The following is a 27,076-nucleotide window of genomic DNA, read 5'->3' on the forward strand; positions in this document are numbered from 1 at the left end:
TATCCTTCTCAAAATTACTTTTAGTATCAGTATTTTCATGTCTTGTCTTTATAGCTGTGTTTGTTGGAAGATATATATCCGCCTTTGGGTTCAGTGCTGTCTTTATATCTATACTTGTTCCTTTAGGGGATTCTCCTTTTTTACTCATATGTGGCGTACTTTTCTCATCGTTTTTCTCCTGTAGATCTTTTTGTGGTATATAAGTATTTTGAATTTTCAATTTGCGGGTTTTCTTTTTTTGAATCCTTCTCAGAGGTTTTTTCTTCCTTTTATTTTTTCCTTTTTGCTCGTCATCCCTGTTTTTACTTGGTGTTATTTCTCCTAAAAGAGTTTCAGTTTTAATTTTTGTACATGATTCTTCAATTTCCTTTACAGGGTCTTTGTAATGTATATCCTTTTTCTTATGTTTGTTGAAGATCGGAAATTGCTTTTGCTTTTTTTGGGATTTTTCTCCAAACAGTCGTTTTAAGGAGTAGAGAGTGGATTCATTAAAAGATTCCGTTTTTTTCCTTTTATCAGTTGTTTTAATATCTTCATCCGATGTCTGAGTAGAAGAGTGACAATTGCTTTGCTTGTGGTCATTTTTCTTTCGTGTATTGGTATCCTCTGTTTATCTTCTGTTGCTTTTGAGGACTCCTTTTTCCTTTTCTCTTCTACCAGAAACTTTAAAATACCAATTTGGACATCCAGGGTTTGGTCAGAATTTTCAAGGATGTTTCCTAAAAAGGAGAGAACTGATTCGAGTATTTCTTGTAGTGAGAAGAGAGCCTTCGATAGTGGGATAGAAGATTTTTCAAAATTATTATTTTCTATTAAAAAGGGGTCCAAAAAGGAGTCTTGTTCTTGAATAGATAGTTTTTTTGTGTCTGTATTTGATGATTTTAACTCAAGACTATTTTCTACTGCTTTTTGATTGAATATACTTAAATCCTTTAATTTTTGTGGGCTCCCATTGCCCTTTATCGGGAGTGATTTTAAGTTCGGACTTTTTTGTTCTGATTTATCATTAAGTATATTCAGGTCTTCTGTTTTGTATAGACTCTCATAGCCCTTTATGGGCGTTGATGATTTCACGGCACTAGAGTTACAGTATTCTGGTTGTTGAACTTTCATTGAATGAGTAGACTTATTGGTAAACACCATATCACTGACATTGTGAGACAGATGGGGGGAATCGGATAGACATGATCGATCCCCTAGACTCCCAGATGTTTTGTTTTCAGTGACAAACATTGTTTTTTCCGGTTTCTTTTTTGCTGGCAAAGACGAGAAGTATTCGCTGATTGCTGGGGTTAAGGTGCTACGGCCAGATTTTATTGCTTTGTCTGTAGATTTTCTTACAGCTTCCTCCGTTCCCATTCGCTTCATGAATATTGTGCGCAAACGTAATTTTTTTAGACCCATTAGTGTAAGTCTCGTGCCACTTGATTCAAACCAAAGGGGATTATTACCTTTTTTTCGCAGTTACGTCTCCGCAATGATCACGATGTGTGTTGGGCGAAGATGTTAGTGGGCTGGCCCGTCCCGTCCTCGATCGTCCCCGGACGGCCACAGACGGCCCGCCCTTTGCCCGGGCTTCGCCCGGCGCCCTCCCGCGCAGCGGGATTCTGTAGTTCAAAATATACAAACTGAGGAGGAAGGGGAGGAGCCTGCAGGGAGAGCGTCCCAGCTGCTGACGATTGGGAGTTGTGGGCGCTCCTGGGACTTTGAGTCCTGCGCCCACAACCGCTCGCAGCCCTGCAGGTCCCAATGCCCAAATTCAGAGTTCAAAGAATAGCGCTGTCAGAGGGTGGCCTCCAGCGACGCGGGACCCGCGCAGCGGGTACCGCTAGCAGTGATGTTGAAAACGTGAAGGCAAGCTCGCAGGAGCACAGTGGAAACACAGCGTCAGGACGGCAACAGCGAGTCAAGTCAATGCAGGTTGCACTCCATCAGCTTACTTTCAATAAATAGCATGCATAAACCACTGACTGCGTATACCATGGTGGCGCTTTTGATATAATAATGCCAGTTCATTAATTTTCTAATATTTCACAAAAAAATCGATTAATAATAGGCAACTGACTGTGCAACACCCTTAAATATAGAACTGTTACCAATAAGAATATGAACTCTATCCACTAGAAACAACTCAATTCTAGCTACCGAAGGTACCATACCATGCCTCCAGTTTGTGTCCTTAAAATATTAAACAGATTGCTGAAACTGCTCATAAAGTCAGAAAAGCACATTTAAGGGCACTAAATTCTCACCTTTCATGTATATGGTTATCTTCACTATATTCCACTGAACCATTTTCTTTCATTGGCTGTGAAAAAATGGATACAAATAAAGATTATGTACGGCTATGTGCAAGTATTGTCCAACTTTTAGGTTTAAGCCTTATGCCAAAATAAGAAAACAAAACTATTGCTATGATTCACGAGATTCATGCTGATGATAGATAGCAGAAATATACTTTAAAGTACAAGTGTTTGAGATGGCCTGATATGGAATATGCTACTTACCAGTATGCATCTGTTCTTGGCATAGAGGGCTGCAGAGTGGTACATTTATGAATAGATCGCCATCTGGTGTTGGGCTCGGATGATTGCACTTGTTTTTCTCTTGGATAAGTCTTTGTAGTCACGAGACCGATGACTCCTCCCATGGGTGCTAGTGCGCATGGGCATCGGCTCCATCCTTAGATTGTTTTGCCATAGTAGGGTTAGATAGAGTAGTATGATAGAATACAGAAAGAGATGCCCATGTAAGTGTATCTAAATAAGACAGTGTTGGAATAGACACCGGTTTCCGGGGAGGTAGGGAGGGCATGTACCACTCTGCAGCCCTCTATGCCAAGAACAGATACATACTGGTAAGTAGCATATTCCGTTCCGATGCATATGGGCTGCAGATGGTACACCAGTGTCTGTTGTAACAGTTTGAAATAAAGTTTTTAGTACAGCCTGGCCCACCCTTGCTTGTTGTGTTGCCTGCACATCAGCACAGTAGTGTTTTGTGAAGGTATGTGGTGTAGACCAAGTTGCTGCTTTGCATATGTCATCTAGGGGAATGTTTCCTAAGAATGCCATAGATGCCCCTAGTTTACGTGTAGAATGAGCTCTAGGAGGAACAGTTAATGTTCTCTTTGCTTTCATGCAACATATTTGTATACATTTTACAATCCACCTGGCAACGCCTGCTTTAGAGATAGGATTGCCTTTAAGTGTTGGTGAAAACGCTACAAATAGTTGTTTAGTTTTCCTGAAAGTTTGTGTTCTTTCTATGTAGTATAATATTGCCCTTTTGACATCTAATGTATGTAGGGCCCTCTCTGCCACCGTCTGTGGTTTTGGAAAAAAGACTGGTAGTTCCACTGGCTGATTGACGTGGAATGCTGAAATTACTTTAGGCAATAACTTTGGGTTTGTTCTAAGAACCACTTTATTCTGGTGTAACTGTAGAAATGGTTCTTGTATTGTCAATGTCTGTAATTCACTCACTCTCCTGAGGAAGGTAATGGCTATAAGGAAAGCCACCTTCCATTTAAGAAATTGTATTTCACACTTCTGCATAGGTTCAAAAGGTGGTCCCATTAGTCTGGTGAGTACTATATTGAGATTCCAGACTGGAGAAGGTGGCAGTCTTGGTGGAATAACTCTTTTGAGGCCTTCCATGAAAGCTTTAATTGCGGGTACTTTAAATAGGGATAGGTGTTGCCTGTTTTGCAGGTACGCTGCTATAGCTGCAAGATGTACTCTAATGGAGGTGTAAGCAAGGTTACATTGCTGTAAGTGTAGTAAGTAGCAAATAATATTTTGTGTTAATGCGTCCAGAGGGTTGATGTTGTTACTATTACAGTATACAGCAAACCTTTTCCATTTTGCTGCATAGCATGCTCTGGTGGTGGGACGCCTTGCTTGCTTAATAATTTCCATACAGTTTTGGAGGTACATTTAAGTATCCAAATTCTAGGACCTCAGGAGCCCCCAGTGCAGTTCTTTCTGTGAGTCCAGTAAAGCTGCCTGTCCTGTTTCTGTGCCCAGTGGAGCTGCCTGTCCTGTTTCTGTGAGCCCGGTTAAGCTGACTGTCCGGATTCTCTGTGAATGAGTCCAATGCATGTCTTCCTGTCTTGTCACTCTGTGAGTCTCTGAGGCTGCTGTTGCCCTATTTTTCTGCAAGGAGAGCCCGTCCTGTCTGAATGCGCTGTGTCCACAGTAGGCAGAATGTCCCACTGCCATGTACCCACTTGCACTCTACCTATGGTTGAGGTGCAGCTCCCTGCCCCCTGGCACAGACAGTCTTCACTCTATGAGCTGTCGGCTCTGCCCTGTCTCCTCTGGGTCGCCCGGTTTCCTGCATGAACAAGTGGCAGTCTGTCCCAGACTGTCCCCAGCTCAGGGCCTAGGTTCAGTTGTTTGGGATCTGGATGCATTATTTCTCCATGGTTCTGTGTAAGGTGCATGGGTAAAATACTTAATTTTTGATGTGGCACTAGTGAGAGTTGCAGGAGCGTGGTGAACCACGGCTGTCGTGCCCACGTGGGTGCTACTAGAATCATGGTCATTGAATGTTGTTGCAGTTTTCGAACCACTAATGCTGTGGTTCCCAAAGTGTGCGCCGCGGCGCCCTGGTGCGCCGTGATTAGAAGCCAGGGGCGCCGCGGCGCAATTCCTCCCCCTCCTTTGTGCTGCCAGGTCACTCTGCATCGCAATTAGTGATTGATGGAGAAAGCCAATTCTCACACGTGGCAGACATTGCCCCAGGGCACGCATCTCCCGGTGTTTTCTTCTCGCTCCTATCTGGACTGTTTCTCTGAGCCCGGTGCAGCAGCCTGTCCTGTTTCTCTGAGCCCCTATGTAGCTGACTGTCCTGCTTCTGGGACCCTGTGGAGCAGCCTGTTCTTTTCTGTACCCCGGTGGAGCAGCCTGTCCTTTTCTGTGAGGCCGATTGCGCTACCTGTCCTGTTTCTCTGCCCCCAGTGCAGTTCTTTCTGTGAGTCCAGTAAAGCTGCCTGTCCTGTTTCTGTGCCCAGTGGAGCTGCCTGTCCTGTTTCTGTGAGCCCGGTTAAGCTGACTGTCCGGATTCTCTGTGAATGAGTCCAATGCATGTCTTCCTGTCTTGTCACTCTGTGAGTCTCTGAGGCTGCTGTTGCCCTATTTTTCTGCAAGGAGAGCCCGTCCTGTCTGAATGCGCTGTGTCCACAGTAGGCAGAATGTCCCACTGCCATGTACCCACTTGCACTCTACCTATGGTTGAGGTGCAGCTCCCTGCCCCCTGGCACAGACAGTCTTCACTCTATGAGCTGTCGGCTCTGCCCTGTCTCCTCTGGGTCGCCCGGTTTCCTGCATGAACAAGTGGCAGTCTGTCCCAGACTGTCCCCAGCTCAGGGCCTGTCCCCTGTGTGGCCAAGCCCAGTCGCCACGCTGAGAGAGGGCGTCCTAATGCTCCCTGCCCCTTCCCGAGCTGCCTGCTGCACCCCTGGGCCTCCATTGCCATCTGCTGGTCATGTAGCTGTATTATACAGCTGCCACTTGCACCCTGCATGCTGTGCTTGGGGAGAGAGGAAAGTTAGGGGCACTGTGAGGTCCCTGGTGTAACTGTGAGTGGCTGAAGGTTGTGTGCATGTGAGCGGGGCACAGACATGTGAGAAATGCACGAACAGTGACGTTTTGAGTTTTCGATGAAGTTCCTACAGGGGAGCTTTTCATAGATAAGGTTCAGTGGTACAAAAACACAGGAGTAGCCAACGTGCCCCCTTTATTAAGCTGCTTGTGCAAGACAACAACATAGCAGGAACTAATGTCACACTATTTGTACACTGTTCATATATTAAGGCGGGGTGGGGTGAAACACATTTCCCTACTTTTCTGAAAGATGAGGGGACATGAAGCAAAGTAAGCGTGTTCCATTTTAATTACACAAAACAAGAAAAGTACAGAACCAGTTTGCTCCATTTTGTTATAAAAAATAACATCAGACAGGCGGGTGTCACCCCATGTGATGGTGTCACCCGGTGCGGTCCTCACCCTCCGCACCCCCTAGTGACGCCACTGTATCTGGTCATTGCTTATTGCGCTCATCAGCCCCAGTACCTTACCTGCTCCTGCTGCCCCAGTGGCGAGCTGCTCATTACTGGACTAGGGGACTCTGTAATTACTGATGGAGAGCGTTGGGTGGGTACAGTATCAGAGGCCTGGTGGAGAGCGTTGGGTGGGTACAGGGTCAGAGACCTGGTGGAGAGCGTTGGGCGGGTGGGTGCGGGGTCAGGGGCCTGGTGGAGAGCATTGGGTGGGTGCAGGGCCAGGGGCCTGGTGGAGAACGTTGGGTGGGTGCAGGTTCAGGGGCCTGGTGGATAGCGTTGGGTGGGTGGGTACAGAGGGTAGAAGGGTGCAAGGCAGAGGGGAGAAGGGTGCAAGGCAGAGGGGAGAAGGGTGCTAGGCAGAGGGGAGAAGGGTGCAAGGCAGAGGGGAGAATGGTGCAAGGCAGAGGGGAGAATAGTGCAAGGCAGAGGGGAGAATGGTGCAAGGCAGAGGGGAGAAGGGTGCAAGGCAGAGGGGAGAAGGGTGCAAGGCAGAGGGGAGTAGGGTGGAAGGCAGAGGGGAGAAGGGTGCAAGGCAGAGGGGAGTAGGATGGAAGGCAGAGAAGGGTGCAAGGCTGAGGTGAAGTAGGGTACAAGGGGAAGGGGCAGAAGGGTGCAAGGTGGAGGGGGAGATGGGTGTAAGGCAGAGGGGGAAAGGGTGCAAGGGGGATGGTGATGAAGTTAAAAATTCCCCCCCCCCTGAAAACATTTCTGCGGATACCCATGATCAGAGCCCACCTCACGTAAACTTCTTGTAACGCCACAGAGCTCCTTGAGCCTTTCTCTAGCCTGGTTACTTTTAGTGGGAGTGCTTTATACTACTCTATGATGGTGTTGTATGCATTGAGATGTACTTTATAAGATCTTTGTGATTGCAAATAAGGTTTTATGACAGTGATGGCTACTCTCTGAATCCTTCATCCCGTCTAGGCTTGATTCTTCATGTAGACCAGTGGTTCCCAAAGGGTGCGCCGCGGCACCCCGGTGCGCGGGTAAAAAAATGGTGGTGAGCCACGGCCAACTGCCAATTAGGTCAAGGGAGCCACGGGTCAAAATTTTGGGAACCACTGCACTAATGGAATTAGTAAGAGAGGGGGAAAATCGTATGCAAATTTGTTGGACCAATTTATCCATAATGCATTGCCCTGCGACAGGTGGTGTGGGTACCTGGATGCGAAGCTTTGGCATTTTGCGTTCTGATGAGTGGCAAAGAGATCTATCTCCGGTTTCCCCCATCTTTGAAAGAATGGTTGCAGTATCTCGTTGTGCAGTTCCCATTCGTGTATTTGTTCTGACTCTCTGCTTAATATGTCTGCTATCTGATTTTGAACTCCTGGTAGGTGTTCTGCTAACAGATAGATGTTTTGAGGAATGGCCCATCTCCAAATTTCCTGCGCTAGTCTGGATAGTTGGAGAGAGTGAGTCCCCCCCTGTTTTTGAATATAATACATTGCTGTCATGTTGTCTGTTCTGATCAGGACTGCTTTGTTGAGAATCTGCATTTGAAAAGCTTTTAAAGCTAGAAACACTGCTAGTAGTTCTAGATGATTGATGTGCAGTCTTCTTTGCTGTACACTCCATCTTCCTTGTACTGTATATTTGTCCATATGAGCTCCCCATCCGGTGATCAATACATCCACTGTTAGCACCACTTGTGGAATTGGCTCTAGGAACGACCGTCCTTTGGAAATGTTTGTTGTTTTCCACCACGAGCGATGTGTGCGGTCGTTTACCAACACCAGATCTGTAATCTGACCTTGAGCCTGATTCCACTGTGTTGCTAGACATTCTTGAAGCGGGCGCATTTGTAGTCTGGCATATGGTATTAGCAGTATGCAAGAGGGCATCATCTTCACTGGGAAAGGGAGCAGGGAGATGGGTCTGTAGTTTTTGAGGTCGGTGGGGTCCGCTGAGGGTTTCTTTAGGAGGGGGTTGACCTCGGCGTGTTTCCAGTCGTCTGGGAACGAGGCGGTCGTCAGGGAGCAGTTGATGGTGTGGCGGAGCATGGTGCGATGGTGTCGGCGGCTCTGTTGAAGATGTGGTGGGGGCAGGGGTCCGTGGGGGCCCATGAGTGGATTGACTTCATTGTCTTCAGTGTGTCTTCGGTGGTGAGGGCTGTCCAGTCATCAATCGCTGGTTTCCGGGTGTCGGGGGTGGTTGGTGAGGGTTCAGTGTGTTGGTTGTCTTCGTCGAAGTTGTCGTAGATGCTCTTGATTTTGTGGTGGAAAAAGGTGCTGAGTTTGTCGCAGAGGTCTTGTGAGGGAGGGATGTCGGTAGACTCGCTGGTGGGTTGGGCGAACTCCTTGATGATGCTGAAGAGTTCCTTGCTGTTGTGTGCGTGGGTGGAGATTCTTTCTTCAATCGCTTTTTTCCTCGTTTCTCTGATGAGTTGATGGTGGGCGTTGGTGGCGGCTCTGAAGTTGTTGTGGGCTTCTGTGGATTTGGTGTTTCTCCAGGTCTTTTCGAGGCAGCGGCATAAGCGCCTGGACTCTCGAAGTTCGGTGGTAAACCATCTGGCTTTCTTGGCACGGGTATTGTTGCTTTTCTTGAGGGGGGCTATTGTGTTGGTGCTGTCCGAGATCCATCTATGCAGGGTTCGGGCTGCGCTGTTGGGGGTCATCGTTTTCCGCGATGGTTGGGGTGGAGTTGTTGAGTGAGGAGGTGAGCTGGTCGTCGGTGATTTTGGTCCAGTTTGTTTGTGGAAGCAGGTGCTGGTGTCTGTGGATGGTGGGTGTTCTGAAGGTGAAGTGGGCGCAACGATGGTCGGTCCATGGGAGTTCGGTGGTGTGGCTGAAGGTGATGGAGTTTCCTGTGGTGAAGAGGGGGTAGAGGGTGTGTCCTGCTGAGTGCGTGGGCTCGGTCACGATCTGGCAGGGTCCAATGTTGTGGAGGTTGTCCAGGAGGCATGTGGTGTTAGGGTCTAGTTGATTGTCGAGGTGGAAGTTGAGGTCTCCCAGCAGGGTGTAGTTGGTGGATGCGATGGCCTGCGGGGAGATAATGTCCGTGATGGAGTTGGCGAAGGGTCCCCGGAGTCCAGGGGGTCGGTGGGGCTGGCCAGTATCTTGAAGTGAAGGTGTTCCATCAGTTCTGTGGACTCGTCATGGAGTGTGCTCAGGCGGAGGCTGGATTTGTGGACGATGGCGATTCCTCCTCCTGGGTGGGTGGGGCGGTCCTTCCTGGAGATCTTGTATCCTTGGGGGATGGCGATGGCGATGTCCGGTCCCGAGGTGGCGTTGGTCCAGGTTTCGGTGAAGAATGCTACGTCCGGGGTGGTGCTGTCGAGGAGGTCCCAGATTTCTGTGGCGTGTTTGTGGAGGGATCGGACGTTGAGGAGGATGCATTGCAGGGTCTTCGGTTCGGTTGTGTTCTTGTGGGCGGGTTGTGCTGGATCCGTGTTCTTGGCGGTGCTGCAGGTGTGCCGGCAGCGGTGACAGCTGAAGGGTCCATGGGTGTCGGCTGGTGATGCTAGCTTGCAGTTGTTGTTGCAGTGCGTGGAGTGCTGCTGGGTCGTAGCGTTGGCAAGGCGGAGGTCCAGGGTTCCTGGTGCTGGTCGCGGACGGGTCGCGGACGGGCGCAGACGTGCTTGCCTTTGACGCGCCTTCGGTGCACCAGCGGCGCGCCCGCAGTGGCCGCCATTAAGTAAGGGTCGGGGAGGGCTGGACAGCTGGGAGGCGGGAGCGGGGAGAGGAGCTGGAATGGGCCGGTCGCGCTGGGGGGGAAGGGGCCGCGGGGACAGCAGCGGCGGGGAAAGGTAAAGGGAGGAAAGAAGGGATAAAGAAAAAAGGGAAAATAAGCAGAAATAAGGCACAAAAGAGCAGAGATGCAGAAAAGGGCAGAAAGGTGAAAGATGGAAAGGGTAGAAAAACGAGTGAAAACGAATGAAGGAGCAGAGGGAGAGAAAGGGAAAATGGGCAGAAATAAGGCACAAAAGAGCAGAGGTGCAGAAAGGTGAAAGATAGAAAGGGTAGAAAAACGAGTGAAAACGAGTGAAGGAGCAGAGGGAGAGAAAGGGAAAATGGGCAGAAATAAGGCACAAAAGAGCAGAGATGCAGAAAGGTGAAAGATAGAAAAGGTAGAAAAACGAGTGAAGGAGCAGAGTGAGAGAGAGGAGACAGAGGTCCACTGGACCACCAGGGATGAGGCACAGGGAAACCTGCAGGTGGAGGAGGGCCTCGATCACTAACACTCAAGAGTGCAGGGGCAGGGGCACCTCACTTAATGGTGGAGCTGCGAGGGTGGGAGAGCAATTTCACTGACAATGAGTCAGTGGTCTTGCTGCAGAATTAGAAAGTATAGAGAGTATAGTCCTGTTCCCTGTTGATGTTGTGGAACCTTCTCTATGGCATGCTTTTGTAGTAGTGATAGTTCTTCCTGTTTTAACAATGTCAGATGATCTTCACTCATTGGACGCTGTTTGGGGGGATGTTTGGTGGGGTAGCCGTGAGTTCCAGGCAATAACCATGTTGGATAATTTGTCTCACCCACTTGTCTGATGTGATGTTTTCCCAGACAGGTAGGAACTGTGCTAGGCGTGCCCCGACCGGTGTTACATGGTCTGGGGGGAGCTGTATGAAGTCACTGTTTTAGGGTAGGAGAGTTTCGGTTGTTGTTATTTTTGCGACCTCTACCCTTGTTGTTATTACCTCTGTAACTGCCTCTGGAATTACCTCTGGGTGATGTTGGTGTAAAAGAGGTTGATTGCTGGCTTGTGCCTGTATTCTTTGATCCGCCTCTATAGGTGGACCTACGAAAGGAACCCCTTTGAGCTGGCTGTTGTAATGCTCCCATTGACTTAGCCGTTTCTGTGTCTTTCTTCATCTTTTCTAACGCCTCATCTGTACTTGAGCCGAAAAGTGTTTTCCCATCAAAAGGCTGGTTCAACAAGGAAGTTTGTACCTCTTGTTTGAACCCTGAGACTCTGAGCCATGCATGTCTTCTTAACATGATACTGGTGTTTATGGATCTTGCTGCAGTGCCTGCTGCGTCTAAGGCGCACTTAATGGAAGTGTTAGTTATTATCTTCCCTTCTTGTATGAGCTGATCTGCCCTTTTTTGATGTTCTTTAGGGAGATGTGTAATGAGTTTTTCTAACTCATCATAATGAGCTCTATCATAACGTGCAAGTAGCGCTTATGTATTAGCTATGCGCCAGCTGTTTGCCGCTTGGGATGCTACTCTTTTGCCAGAGACATCTATTAACTTGGACTCCTTGTCAGGAGGAGGAGCTTCTCCTGTAGTTAGTGAATTTGCCCTCTTACGAGCGTTTGTGACCACTAGTGAGTCGAGAGGTATTTGCCCCTTAATAAATATTGGGTCCTTTGGGGCAGCCTTATATTTTTTATCAATTCTTGGGTTTAATACCCTAGCTCTTACAGGGTCTTTAAATATATCTGATGTGTGATTGAGGAGACCCTTAAGCATTTGGTAGGGTCCCTGAAGTCTTTTGTGCAGCAGGTAGTGTTTCTAAAAGGAAATCTTCTATTTGAGGTTCCGCATGTAAATCTACCTTGTGGTATTTTGCTGCCCTATTAATTAATTGTGCAAAACCCGTATTATCCTCAGGTGGTGAGGGTTTTGAGGGATACAGTTCAGGGTCATTATCGTTATCTGACACTGCGTTATAGTCTTCCCATGGGTCTGCGTCTTCTGGGATAGTGTCGTTATCATCCCTAGGAAGTTCCCCCTCCCTTGTGTCACTTTCTACATCTGTTTGAGGTGTAGATGGGCGTGGTGTAGAAGGTGGAGGAATAGCTGGCAGAGTGTGAGGAAGAGGAGAAGAAGGTGTGTCTCTAGGTTGTGGAGAAAGGGAAGGAGTTGTATTTGTCCCCATTGTTCTCTTCTTAGGGGGGGGAGCTTTGTCCTCCAACTGTTCATTTTTCCTCTTTTTAGGTAGTTGTGTCAACACCTTGCCAGTTTGTGGATCGATAAGCAAAGTCTTTTGTTTTGGATCTGTTTGTTGCTCCTGTGTCGGTACCGAAGTCTTTGGTTCAGAAAGGTGCTTTTGTTTCTGATTCTCGGTGTTATGTGTTTTCGGCACCGAGAGTTTGCTAGAGTCCGATATTTTCGGTGTCGAGGAAATCTTCGACGTCGAAGCATGTTTCGGTTTCGACATGGAGTGTGTCGACTGGGAGCTTTCCTTGGTATGGAGCTTCGGTGTCGATGTCGATGACACCCGTTTCTCGGATCCGACATGGCGGGAGGCCGAGTGTTTCGGTTTTGGTGCCGAGCCCGAGGGCGGGGCGTCGGAAACTTTTTTCGGTTGTCTGACCGGGCTCGAAGGCGGGGTCGACACCACTCGGGTCGGTTTTTTGGCAAAGGGACGTCGTCACTCACGGTTTAATGGACGTCGATTTCTTCGACGTCAGACTCGTCCGCTTCCGACTCCTCCTCATCTTCTTCTTCGTCCTCGGGGTGTTGGGCCTCGAACAACTCCGGGATTGCGTCTGACTGCATTCTCGATGCCTCGTGTCTTCGGGCTCGACGGTTTCCAATCGTCGACTTGGAGGAGAATGCCGCGCAGGCTTCACAGTCCCTGGACTCGTGTTCAGGTGATAAACAGAGGTTGCACACCTCGTGTAGGTCCTTGTGTGGGAATTTAGCACCACACGTTGGACATTTTTTGAATGGAGTCCTTTCCATGGACTCTGGGCTGGACTATGTCGAGCTAGGCCTCCCGGTCTCGTCGACGTTGAAAATCTTGTTGTTGACGTCGAAGCGCGTCGAAATGGAAATGAACTCGCGCTCGATAACAGTACCGTCGAATTGGAAAGGGAATACGCGCCGGAATATAACTCTTTTCTCAAAGTCGATCCGGAGCGCTTCGATCCTCATCCGAACCCAATGGCGGAAAAAAACAATCTAAGGATGGAGCCGATGCCCATGCGCACTAGCACCCAAGGGAGGAGTCATCGATCTTGTGACTACAAAGACTTCTCCAAGAGAAAAACAAGTGCAATCATCCGAGCCCAACACCAGATGGCGATCTATTCATAAATGTACCATCTGCAGCCCATATGCCTCGAACATATGATATAGATCTCAATATGGCAGGAGGCATGTTGCGTAACTTTTCAGCACAAAACGTATCTTTGAACTATCTAAGCACTACATTTCTGGTGATGGTCGATTCCTGGTTCAACAAGTCAGATAAAACACTGTGCAAAGCAAAAGGTAGACAGGGAAGACAGCTTTGGGAAGAGCAGTGTTAAATTTGCAAATTAATAGGTGCCAGGGCCCAAGATATTTCTCAGGAGCCCATTGTAGTTTCTATCATGTATGGTCCATGCCAGTGCTTCCAAATACCAGTACCAACAACACCTATTTACCATTACAATCCTACCAATTTGAAAACTGGTACAACACTAGGTGATTCAAAGCTGTAGGACCGGCCTGAGCACCTTGGTATTACTGCTTTTGTAATTGTGCATTGAATTGTTATAGACTTTGCCCATGTACATTTTTTAAAACTGACTGACAGCACCGCTATATGCTAGACAGTCATAAATATGTGCTGCTGTTATGAAATAAGTGCTGGTGCGGAGCACCTGAAAGCACCAGCACAAATTAAGCACTGGGGAAGAGTTGTCATCACTCTGCTAATATATATTGTGGAGAAGTGTGGCTCAATGGTTAGAGCGGCAGACCCTGGTGCAGAAGTCTGGCCCGGGACCGGGGTTCAATTCCTGCCTCCGGGGTCTTGGGCTCAATTTCCTCGGACCTGATAATTCTCGCCTCGGTGCCTATTCTAATCATGAGTCCCACTCTGCAACTCTGGGCAATAGCTTGCTTAATCGCCACAATGGCCCCAACAACGCTAGGATGCCTGTCTTCACCTTGGGGGGCCCAGGAGTGGGCACCTCATAGGGATAGGCCAGGAAGGGTTCCTCAGCGGTATTCGTACAAGCGCCGAGATGCCTCCGGGTAGTCGTGCACTATACAAGTACGTAATTATCATTATTTATGCAAATATGTATACTCTTACATATACATATATCGAAGGACTACAAATCGACTCATTAAGACCCTATGCAGGCTAATAGGCATGCAACTGCATAATTTCTGTAAAAACTAGGCTTCTATACAGGGCTTGTACAACATACCAAGAAGAAGGACATAACAGAGGTAGTGATGGTGGCGCTCTTAGCATACTTTATCAAACTGGTATGTACTAAGTAAAAGATCTGAAAACTCAGTCATCATTAAGAGTACTTAAGTACTATCGTACACCACCGTAATAGTTTCCAAGATTAATCCGGCCCAAGAGAAGGGCGATTACTCAAATGAGATGATATGGTAATGTATTGCGCTTCCACACCACCTATGTAACCAGGGACCTGCAAGAATGCTGGAAATCGACAGACACTTTGAGAAAATTACAAAGGCTGAGGGTAAAGCTCTTACTCGCCTCACCAGTCAATTTAGAACAATACCCTATACCTATCCGGCATGTGCTTTTTATCTATTACACTGTATGTTCAGTCCAAGTTGGGGCCGTCTCTCAAAAACCAACTGCAGAGCTTTTGAAAATTCAAAGCAGCTCCTCACAGTGTGAACATGAGCTGCACAGAGTTGACTGTGAGAAAGCCAGCATTTGCTTACATGGTGACTGGGATATAGGAGCTGCAGAAAAGATGTCCTGCTAAACGCAGCTTTCGAAACAGTTGCAGGTGGTAATAAGGTGGCATGTGCAATCGCAGTGGTAGGTCCTGAAGAACAAGTTACTTACCTTCGGTAGAGCCTTTTCTGGTAGATACAATATCTGCCTGTGGATTCCTCACCTTGTGAATATCCCCTTGCGTCAGCAACATTCAGAAATTCTTTTTGTAGCTTCGCGCCGACGTGGACTTGGACGTCATAGAGACACGGCATCGCACGCGACTCCGCTGACGTCACCGACGCCTACAATAGGCCCACGCCGGCGTGATGACATCAGTTCCGCCCTTTTTTCCGTGCCTTCGAGGCACACGGACGGACCAATGACAGTAGACATATACACAGTATACGCAGTACAAATATCAAGGTAACACACACAGTGTGAAGCAAATGCAATAAAACATTTGAAATAAACAACTCCTTGACAATAAAATAAATACATTACAGAAACTCTGGTATAGAAGAGTGGACAACGGGGAGGCGGGTGGGTCAGTGAGGAATCCACAGGTAGATATTGTATCTACCAGAAAAAGCGCTACCGAAGGTAAGTAACTTGTTCTTCTGATAGATACATCTGCCGTGTGGATTCCTCACCTTGTGAATAGAGTCCCACAGCAGTCCCCACTCCCGGAGGAGGGAGTCCACTCTTCTAAACCAGGAAATCCAGGACAGAGCGCGCAAAGTGGGTGTCCCTCCTCACTTCGGAATCCAAGCAGTAATGCTTCGCGAAAGTGTGGAGGGAAGACCAAGTTGCCGCCCTACAAATATCTTCTACAGGAACACCTCTAGCCAATGCTGAGGTTGAAGACTTAGCTCTTGTAGAATGAGCTTATACCCTCTGGTGGTTCCTTACCGGCCAAAGAGTAGCAGATCTTTATACAGAGGACGATCCATCTTGACAAAGTTCTTTTAAGGACCGCTCTTCCTCTTTTGCAGCCAGCAAACCCAAGGAAGAGCTGGTCATCCAAACGATAGTCTTTAGATCTGTCCAAGTAAAAGGACACCGCCCTTTTGGGGTCCAGACGGTGCAACCTCTCCTCCTCCTTGGAAGGGTGTGGGGGAGGATAAAAGGTAGGGAGGGTAATGGATTGACCAAGGTGGAAAGGAGTAACCACCTTTGGAAGAAAAGCAGCCCTGGTCCTAAGAACCATTCGATCAGCATGAATGGTCAAGAAAGGGGGCTTGGAACTAAGAGCTTGAAGCTCACTTACCCTCCTTGCAGAGGTTATTGCAACGAGGAAGACTGTCTTAAGAGTCAAAAGCCTCAAAGGACATTTGTGAAGAGGCTCAAAAGGAGCACCCATCAAAAAGGTCAAGACAAGATTTAAGTCCCACTGAGGCACAATAAAAGGAACAGGAGGGAACTTATTTGTGAGACCCTTTAAAAACCTTAAAACCACAGGAGATTTGAAAAGAGATGGCTGATCAGGCAAACAGAGAAAAGCCGACAGCGCAGAAAGATAGCCCTTAACTGTGGCAACAGCAAGCCCTTGCTGCGCCAAGGATAGGGCAAACTGGAGAACATCAGACAAATGGGCTCTCAAAGGGTCAATAGATTTCCCTCCACACCAAGTGACAAATTTTGACCATCTATAAGAATAGATGGACTTAGTGGAGTCACGCCTGGCTGACAAGATGACATCCACCAGGTCAGGCGGGAGAGAAAAGGAATTCAGGTTGCCCCGTTCAATCTCCAGGCATGAAGGTGTAATGTCTGGAGGTGGGGGTGTAGAACCTGCCCCTCCATCTGAGAGAGGCGGTCTGCCCTGAGAGGGAGACGGAGCGGCGGGTGAGAGGAGAGGTGGAGAAGATCTGTATACCACACCCTTCTTGGCCAGTCCGGGGCGACCAATATGACTTCGGCCCGGTCTTGGCGAATCTTCCTCAGAACACGAGGAATCAAAGGTATGGGAGGAAATGCGTAAAGGAGTTGATTTCCCCAACTCAACTGAAACGCATCCCCCAAGGCTCCTTGCATCGGAAACTGGAGACTGCAGAATGACAGGCAGTGAGCATTCTCGCGAGTTGAGAACAGGTCCACCCGAGGAGTTCCCCACATCTGAAAGTTGTCTTGAACTACCTCTGGATGGAGCCTCCACTCGTGGTCGGCCGAGAACTGCCGACTGAGAGTGTCCGCACGAACGTTCAGAACCCCGGCCAGATGATTTGCCATCAGACAAATCTGATGGTCCTCAACCCAGGACCAGAGACGTAGAGCCTCCCTGCTGAGACACTGCGACCCCACTCCTCCCTACTTCTTGATATACCACATCGCGGTCGTGTTGTCCGTCAGGACTTGGACTGACCGACCGCGAAGGGAAGGGAGGAAGGCCTTGAGCGCCAAACGTATCGCCCGCAATTCTAGAAGGTTGGTGTGAAGCAACCTTTCCTCTGGAGACCAAAGACCCTTGACCTCGAGATCCCCCAGATGAGCACCCCACCCTAGAGTGGATGCATCCGTTATCACTGTGGCCACCGGAGGAGGCAACTGAAAAGGCTTCCCCTGAGACAGGTTGCCTTCCACGCCCCACCAAGACAGATCCGCTGCAGCTTCTCTGGAGATCCTCACTGACTCCCTGAGATCTCCGTTGTGCTGATACCACTGCCTGCGGAGGCACCACTGGAGCGCCCTCATGTGCCAGCGTGCATGGTTGACCAACAGAATGCATGAAGCCATCAGACCGAGCAGGCGAAGGACCTTCAGGACTGGAACAACCACTCCATTGTAAAATAAAGGAATCATTTCCTGTATGTCGCGAATCCTTTGAGGAGGAGGGAATGCACGACATACAGTTGCGTCCAGTACAGCACCTATGAACAGGTTGCGCTGGGAGGGCACCAGGTGAGACTTGGGTACATTTATCGAAAAACCCAACCTGTACAACAACTGGGTTGTCTCTCGCAGATGATGGAGCACTCTCTCTGACGACTCTGCTTTGATCAGCCAGTCATCCAAATAAGGGAATACAGGAATCCCTGACCTTCTGAGATGCGCCGCCACCACTGCCATCACCTTGGTGAAGACTCGAGGCGCAGTAGTAAGTCCAAACGGAAGGACCGCAAACTGATAGTGCTGCGATCCCACCGTAAAACAGAGATACTTCCTGTGCAACTTCAGGATGGGGATGTGAAAGTACGCATCCTGCAAGTCGAGCGACACCATCCAGTCTTCTTCCAGCAGCGCCTGAAGAACCTGAGCAAGGGTGAGCATCTTGAATTTTTCTTGTTTCAGATAGAGATTCAAGATCCTGAGATCCAGGATTGGACGAAGTCTGCCATCCTTCTTGGGAATCAGGAAATAACGGGAGTAGCATCCCTGACCCCTTTCCTGCTCTGGGACCACCTCTATCGCACCCTTTCTTAACAGAGTCTGAACTTCCTCCTGTAGGAGCAACAGATGTTCCTCTGAGCAAAACCCCTGGCAAGGAGGGTAATTGGGAGGGAATTCCCGAAAGGGAAGGGCATACCCATTTTCTACAAGATTTAGAACCCAAAGATCTGAGTATCAGATAACACCTCCTCAAAGTCACCCCTGCAGTCTTCTGGAACCTTTGGAATCAACAAACGCATTGAGTCCATAAGTGCGTGCACATACCTCCCAATGAGACAAGTGGCATTCGTTGACTTTAACGCCATACTTGCGGAGGAGAAAGTTTTCTTGGCCACTTGATCTTGCTTCTTGGCCTCCTTGACACCAGGCACTTGGGGAAAAGCACCAACCGACTTTTTAGAGCGCGCAGCCTGAATCACCAGGCTTTCAGGAGAAGGGTGAGATGATAAAAAAGGCAGGGTCTTCGGGAGCCACCCAATATCTCCTCGCCACACTTTTTGAGACAGCAGGAGCAGAAAGAGGCTTTTTCCACACCTCCATAATAGGTTCAGTTAACGCCTCATTAAATGGGAGTAACGGCTCCACAGCTGAGCTTGGTGAATGGAGTACTTCTGTAAGCAGATTTGACTTAAACTCAACAGTTGGTAATGTCAAACCTAAAAGTCCTGCTGCCTTCCCCATTACCACGTGATATGGCTGGACATCCTTTGAAGGCGTATCCGGACCTGATGGCAACTCCCACTCTGGGGAAAAATCAAGGCCACTAGCATCAGCCAGCTCTTCGAAACAATCCTCATCCAGTTCACCTTCCTCCAAGTCTGGGTGAGACTCGTAATACCTCCGTTCCTCCAGGAGGCGTTGTGCTTCCCTCCTGGACCTCTCCTTTACACGGATCGCAGTCGGATCCACCACCGACTCCGACGGAGCCGGAGGCGATGTCGGTACAGAATCCGAAGGCCAAGATGGATGCTCCAAAGACCTGCTTGGAGCGGGCGACGCCGGTACCGGAGTCGTCGACTTTGGTCGAGCCAGCGTCGACCTCGGCGGAGCCGGGTACTGCCACAGCGGCGTCGGGGCTTGCATTTACGGCATGAAAGGTGCCGGGGCATAAGAGTGTGAAACACCCAAATTAAATGCCATTGAACCCATGGGACCCGAAGGTGCACCAGAGGGGTACCATGATCTCGAGAATACGCCATACATAGCGTTCAGGAACGCTGATGGATCCTGACCTGGTGCAGGAAAAGGTGGATGATCACCCTCAGGCTGATCTCGAAGCCGATTCGAATCCGGCTCTTCAACAGGCGCCGATTCTTCTTCCTCATTAGGAACTTCCTTCACCTCTTCTTGAGCCGGAGACGGCGTCGGAGTCGGATTGGAAACCGGAGTCCGAGATTGAACTTGTGACTCCGAAGGCGATGCCTCACCTTCTCGATCCGAAATCTCTTGCGGTGGGATCACCTTCGATCTAACCTTCTTGGGCGATCTCGACTTCGAGCCTGACTTCTCACCCGAATGACGTCGAGACTCATGCCTCCTTTTCTTGTGCTTCTTATGCGACCTCGAAGCATGATCCGACGAGGACTTCGAAGCCGATGCCTCTCGAGATCTTGATCTTGATTTTGACCTCGACCTCGACTTCCTCGAACGGGATCTTGAAGTCTTCCTTACTTTATTGTCTTTCAGCTTCGCTACAAGAAGTTTGGTCTCCCTCTCTCGCAGGGACTTTGGGTTCATTTTTCGGCACGACGAACATCCATCCATGTCGTGGTCGGAGCTTAAACACCAAATACAGTCCTGGTGTGGGTCCGTAATGGACATCATTTTCCCGCATTCCCTGCAAGGCTTAAATCCAGTCTTCTTTGTCGACATTCTAGGGAGACAAGAGGCAAGAGAACAAAGAAAACGAGGAAAAAAAGTAACAGAGCTACCAAAAGCTACTGAGTATCCCGAAACCGTTAGCGTGGACGACGCGGAAAAAAGGGAACTGATGTCATCACGCCGGCGTGGGCTTATTGTAGGCGTCGGTGACGTCAGCGGAGTCGCGTGCGATGCCGTGTCGTCCAAGTCCACGTCGGCGCGAAGCTACAAAAAGAATTTCCGAATGTTGCTGACACAAGGGGATATTCACAAGGTGAGGAATCCACACGGCAGATGCATCTATCAGAAACAGGGTATCTTAGAGTGAGTTGATCCATGACAATATTCACTAGCGATCCCAGCACTTATGAAAATGAGGTTGGCTCCTGTTTAGCCCCTCTCTCAGACTGCAGACACTCCTAGTTATAGTCTCATAAGGATGACCAAGGCCCGCATTGAGCTTGGCAGCAATATTGACCATTCAAGTGACGCTCTCCTACCCTATCCGCACTACTCAGGCTAGTGAGCCAGTGCAGTTGGCTGCTGAGCTGATCACATCCATTTAAGGGTAACTAAATGAACAATCATTTCAAGTTCAGCAATTTAAAGTCTGTCAAGAAACTTTTGAATTCCTCTCAGAGCTGGCCCAGGTGCTCTAGCCTTCCTTTACGCCTGGCTGGAAGCAGCAGTGAAACTCGGTCCAGCATCCAGGGCCTGCATCGCTGCTCCCTCTGGCTGCAGTTTTCATCAGTAGACCACTGTACAGAGGTACTGTGCGAGTTCTAGACACACTGTGGAGAGTCGCACATCAAACTGCACCACGCGATACAACTGATGCTGCCCGAGCTCTACAGCTTTTCAAGAGTTGCTGGCCTGCAGCTGTCCGTGAGGGATGTCTGCAGATGCTATGGGGTGGGCAAGCAGTTAAGCACGACCTTTAGAGAGCTAACTTCATCACAAGAATAGGTTAAGCGCTGATTGCGTGATGATGGTGGAGAACTGTAGGATGAGTAGGGCTGGTCAATTTTATGGGTAATAGCTAACACTATTTCACTGTCAGGCAAAGGTAGCTCATCCAGAGTTATCTTTTCTCTTTACATTTTGGCCATGTGACTCTTCAAAAATAATGTGGAAAAAAAGTTTAAGTACCAGAATGCAATAACTGAAGGCAAGTCTGGATACGCTCCTCATAAGTAAAAACTTGAGAACCGTGTTTTTACAGTGTGTGCAAAAAAATTGTTCTTCACAAAAATCTTCTGGCTTATTTTTATTAAAAAAATTAAACCCTGATTAAAAAAAGCTTTTTAAAAGTTAGGAAAACACTGTAATTATCAAAATAAACACGGACGAAAGAAAACCCTATCAATGAGGCATCAGAGTCTGACAAATAATAGTACTTAGTAGAGTGAAACAGAGATCAAGTCAATGCTATTGTAAAACCCTTGATGCCTTTACACAATATGTACATTTCTTTTAACTCTGTTGGGTGTTATGTGATGAGCAATGATGTGCTTGTTGTTTGGTGGGCATTGGTGATGACGTGTGTGTGTAGTGTGTGTTGGGTGATGACAGTAGCACTCACCAGACAGCTAAATTGTTCTGGATGCAAGCCCTAAAAAATCCGGTTACAGCACGTACCTAAATTCCGAGATTTGTGGCAAACACTGCAGCCCTGTAGATTTCCCTAGGCAAATTTCAGCAGGTCAATCCTGTCATAATTTACTTGGGGAAAATTGGCTGCTAAGCAACAAAATCGTCAAGTTAGTCCCCAACTAATGGAGAAAAACTTGGAATGGGTCCTATTTATTACACCCAATCCATTTTGACCGCAACAGTGTAGGATGTAATCGGGTGCGATAAATATTGCGCCAAACACCAGATAACTCCTAATGAAGGCCTAACACTGCTTTTACATTTATCCTTCAGAACCTATGAAATGTCACTACTACAATATTTATGGTGTGCTTTGGCTGCCAATTTTAAAGTTATCTTTAAAACTAAGATATCACTCAATACAAAAACCATATTCTACCTGTGCAAGCTGTGATCATGTACGATGAGCAGTACTTTACCTCAGGAGAGTCTTCAGGTAGAGATGATCCATCACAGTCAGTATCCTCTGCTTTTTCTTCTGGCATCTTATCAATGGTTTCTAGAGGATGAAAAACCACATAGGGAAATCCAGCAAGGTAACATTAACAGACAGGTTTTACATTAAAAATAATTAATTTCCACATCTCCTGATTGAAACAATATTACATCTAAGGAAAGAGATCTTTAGTAGAAGGATGGTCTTTAGTGATACAAATGCTAAAAGCAGTGTCCCAAAGAACCCAAAGTATGATAAACGTACTATAGCTGGGTTTCCGTACATCAGTTCACAACAATGTTTAAATCCATTAAAGTCACAACATTGATAAAATCTGATAGTTCGGTGCCATGAAATTTAACAGCACCCAGAGACTGTGTCTAGCGTTTGTGCTTTCCTTTCCAAATAGTCTTTTACTAATAATCCTATGTTAATAATAATATGAACCTTACCAGAGACCTTGGGCCTATCTGTCAAAGAAAACTCATACCTCTAGACCTGTACATTTACTCCTATACACAAGTGTAGATGAACAAGTTACTTTACGTCCGATAATTCTATTTCTTTGGATACTCTATCTAACCACAGAGTCCTCACCTTTTCAGTTTCCCCATGGCGCCAGAGTTGATCTGGAACTTTTCCAGAAATTAATCCAGTGCCAACAGTTGGCAACAACAGACTCAGAGGCAACATCACACCACTTACGAAGTGTCAACATGGAGACTTGTATAAGTGGCACCCCTGTGTGCTGACACCAGTTTTCATACCAACTCTTTCAGACGTAGATCAGACGTAATACATTGCAAGCCTTAAAGTGTGCCAAACCAAACTTGTGACCTTTTTACAACCCTCAAAGTCCACTCCGCACAATGAAAAGAGGGAGGGTGGTGAGGAATCTACTGTTAAATGGAGAATCCACCAGAAAGAGCAACTGATGAGAAATCACCCTAAACCTACCTGTTTGGAACATGGTAGGAATAAGAGACCAAAGACTTAGATGAGGATGATAGAAAATAACACAAATAGCGATCTCAAAAAGGCTAAAACAAAGAGCGTATTTGAACACAGTCTCAAAATAAAGCTGCTCCTCGTGGGAACCACTATTTCACTTTTTATTACTAATTAACAGACTTGGAGTTAACAAAAACTCTGATGCAAACGTATATATCTAGTTGTAATAGAACTAATAGTGAGATGGTTGTTCAGGTATGAACATGCACTGCACAGGGATGAGATATGACGACTAATATGAAAAGTGTATCAGAAAATAGTGCTCGTCCCATGTTGAATTGAATAACGTGATTCAATAATGATGCGACCAAGACATCACCTTGATTATCAATGTAATGCACTGTTCTTTTTTTCTCTTTGTTCTGTTGAAAAAAAATAAAAACCAATGTATAAAAAACTCCACCACCAGAAAGAGTGTTAGGGCAGTTATGGAACTTGTTCTTCTGACCGATACTTTGAAATGCAGATTTCTGTCCTCTCTAGGTACTGAAGCTGTACTTTCGACATGGTTTGGAGGTCTGAGGAGAGTTCTTAACACCAGGTCCTGCAGAATTGAGAAGGTGAAATTGCACTCTACATTTGAGAATTAAAACAATAATGGCTGGTCAAGGTAGGTATAGACAACCATGTGTCCACTTGGCAGACGTCAAACACAGATAAACCCATAGCCAGTGCTGTGGAGGCAGTCTTGGCTCTGGCAGAATGGGCCCTAAGGCCACAGGAGGCTCCTTGATGACCATGCCATAGCTTGTTTTTATGCACAAGTACATACTACTATCTTGTCAGACCGGAAAGTGGTGTGCAGAAGTGGCACTGACTCACCTGCAGCTCACCGACAAGATACACAGAAGTATTTACGATGAGGAATACCACTTTAAAGTTCAGCAATCTCAATGAACAACTGTGCATAGGCTAGATGGGCATGCACATCAAGAACTTACGGGCTAAGTTAAGATACCAAAACAGCTGCTTGAGTTGACAGGATCAGGGTGACCTGTGCAGCAGGTGTGGAGTAATGGGTTGGAGCTCACTGGGAGTCAGACAGGGGGCCAAGAGGGGTCCAAGAGGGTCAGTTGGTACCAAGGCAGGCCCCACCATCAGAAATCCGACTGCGGTACCATGGGGACCTGAGGTGCTTCAGAGGGAACCGGCATGGCCCAGAATCGTTTCAGCTTAGCTTCCTTGATGACATCTACTTGCTGCAAGGTAGATAACCGCCTGGGGGAACTCAGGACATGCTGGAACCTCCAGGGGATAGGGACAAGGTGAGTGCAGTAGGGTCCTTTGAGTTCCAATTGCATGACTCCTTGAGCATCAGTAGAAAGTGCCCCTCATGGGCTTGTGTATATGGCAGGACGTGTACCTATACTTCACCTTTGGCTTACACAATGACAGTAAGTTGGAGTGGGTTGGTGTAGAGCTTGGTCTGCCCAGCTTTCTGTGCTTAGTGACTATAGTTTTGCTTCCCACTCCCTGATGACCTTAAGGTGCATCAGAGAGCGCTGGTTGCAGGACCCTAGACACCACAGGCTGAATTTGTGCAGATCCATGACAAACATTAGCTTCTTGCAGTCGGAACATGTTTTGAATCATTTGGTCTTCCGTAGCATACTGTTGTAAATACAGCGATTTTGGAGGTGGTAAAACACTGAGGAAAAAACTTGGAAGCTGACCTCTGGAACTGGGTTGAAGGCTGCAGAAATGAAGGAACTGAAGTCAGCGTGTGGGAGTAGCACCTATATTCAGCTTTGTGCTGTCAATTCTAGAGGTGGTGTGATATTACAACAGAGTTCGAGGGTGCAACCTACTGGCACAAGACAGCGAATGCTGGAAAAGTTCTGGATAAAGTCTGGCGCATGGCAAAATTAAAAAGGTGAGGAGTATACCTCAGAATTACAAGTTTAGGTGATTCACATACATGCTCAGAAGTACTACTGGAAACCTGTGTTAGTTGCAGATTTCCATGTGCAATCCTGGGAATATCTGGTCACTTTTTTCCGAGTTAAGTTCTCAACGAGGAAATGTATGCAAAGTGGAAGTCTGGATCAAGAAAAGGAAGTCCACTGTGGAAAAGAAAATGTTGTTCTTTATTCTATCTCCTGCAAAAATATTGCTTCCCGTAAAAAACTTCATCTACACTTCCAGTAAGTTTTAAAGGATTAACTTTTCTGATATAAGCCCTGTAAGGGCATTGACACCAGCCCTCTGCTGTATCAATTCTCTCACTATTTAAAGGGGATGAAATAGTTGGAAAGAAGAGGGTGAATGCCCACAAAGTTATGAGTTTGTGGGTGTACCCAAACTCTCATGGCAAACTACACAGTGATTCTCCCACTGTCCCTTGAATCAGATTTATTACTGCATATTTGTATATATCAGAGTACAAGTAGCAGTAAAAGCATTTATGCCTTGTAGAAAATAGCTTTGTGAATGGGACCCATTGACTATATTGATTACACACCACATATCAACAATACAAAAGGCATCGGGATCAGGACTGCAGGAGGGATGAGTGGCAAAACCCACTCATCAATATATTTAATGCTTGCTATACTGATACCAGCAAGGCTCACAGTGACTCAATATTGTGATGAAGAAACAGAAGCAGTGAATAAAAGAGGTACACTGGAAGCTGGGGGACGGATGCAAATGTTAGGGCAGAGGCAACATGGAAAAAGAGCCAAATATAGCAAATGTTTCTGTCCAAACCTTAGAATAACTTCCACAGATAATCCTCTTGTGTGTCTGTTTGTCAGCTGGGCTAAATCCTCAACTAGCTCAGTTCAGTGAGCATTATTTTTTTACTGCGAAGAGAACAGCTGGTAAAAACTCACAATTTTGAAGGTTTGGTATTTTGAGGTTTTTAATCTTTTTTGGCTCTTGGTCATGTTTGTGCACTGCTCTATTTCTCCCCTGTAGGAAAATATTTAATTTGTGATGTTTGCACAACCACTCCTTATGGCTCATGCATGTGGATTTCAGTAAAACATGGACAGTGTCATGAGGATTTCCTTTTAAAATTATTAAACTCTTTCGCTGTGCTGGTTACCTTTCAGGTTTTCTTTTTTTTTGTTTTATTTTGAGCTGTGATTTGTTATCTTTATTTTGTCATTTAATGTTTTAGTTATTTTGTGAACTTTTTTTAGTGAGGCAATGGACTTGTCCATTTAGGCAGTGAAGCAAAGCTATAGTCCAACATTAACCAACCAATGAAGTGTCTAGAGGTGACTATTATGTTTTCCTTTTTCCATCAACATTGAGAATAATAGACCAGAATACATCCACAGTATCATCCCTTGAGATGAGGTGGCCAGGAACTGCTGGTAGTTCCTGTAACTAATGTAGATGCACAACCCTTTACTAACCATGAAAAAAGAAATGTATTTTTTATGAAGGATGCCAAAGCCATGCTTTTTCAAATAACCATTTTATGATATCCATACCTGGTCAACACTTCACTTCTTGCCTAGAAGTGATTTTGTTTGTAATAATCTATGGTAAAAATAATCCTATAAATGTATATGTCGAATAAAGAATATTGACTGATTGATATAATAACAGAAAATTGAATTACAATATGCTTTAAATATCAGTTTGGCAACTGCTTGGATGTAATTAAGTTTGAGTTAAATGTTTTCAATCTTAATCATAGATCTATACGCTGTATATTAATTACTTTTGCATTAAACATATTTGTATATAATAAAGAGAGCCAACGGCACTCTGGTGTGTCAATGGGAGGTGTCAGATTACAGTGTTAGTTACATTACCGGCTATCTCCTAAAAAGTTCCATCAATAGTTATAGAGACATTCCTAGTTTGTTTTAAGGGTATGATTCACCATGAATGCTTAAGATACCTGGTCTTTGATCCGCTGACACTGCAATCTGGTTCGTTGATTGTAAGAGGTTCTGGGTCTCCTCATGCACAACATTAAGGAGAGATTGGATGACATCTTGATCATCGTCATCTTCATAATATTCATCCTGAATCTCAGCATCTGTAGATAAAACAAGACATATATTGACCAATGCCATTAAAAAAAGCACAATGTGTAAGGCTTGTTAAA

General features: G+C 46.7%; 1 protein-coding gene across 8 annotated transcripts in view; it reads right to left on the bottom strand.

The window, feature by feature from the left end:
* PTPN13 (protein tyrosine phosphatase non-receptor type 13) overlaps positions 1-27,076 on the bottom strand; it is a 1,030,035-nt gene that overhangs the window by 82,431 nt on the left and 920,528 nt on the right. For all 8 annotated transcript variants that reach the window (XM_078676288.1, XM_078676281.1, XM_078676285.1 and 5 more), the window contains 3 exons: positions 26,867-27,007; positions 21,980-22,059; positions 2,253-2,308 (listed from right to left, as the gene is read on the bottom strand). In XM_078676288.1, the coding sequence (XP_078532414.1) occupies positions 2,253-2,308; positions 21,980-22,059; positions 26,867-27,007 (277 nt within the window). The remainder of the gene's footprint in view (positions 1-2,252; positions 2,309-21,979; positions 22,060-26,866; positions 27,008-27,076) is intronic.

This window comes from Lissotriton helveticus, chromosome 2_1 (assembly GCF_964261635.1).
Source record: "Lissotriton helveticus chromosome 2_1, aLisHel1.1, whole genome shotgun sequence".
Lineage (NCBI taxonomy): Eukaryota > Metazoa > Chordata > Amphibia > Caudata > Salamandridae > Lissotriton > Lissotriton helveticus.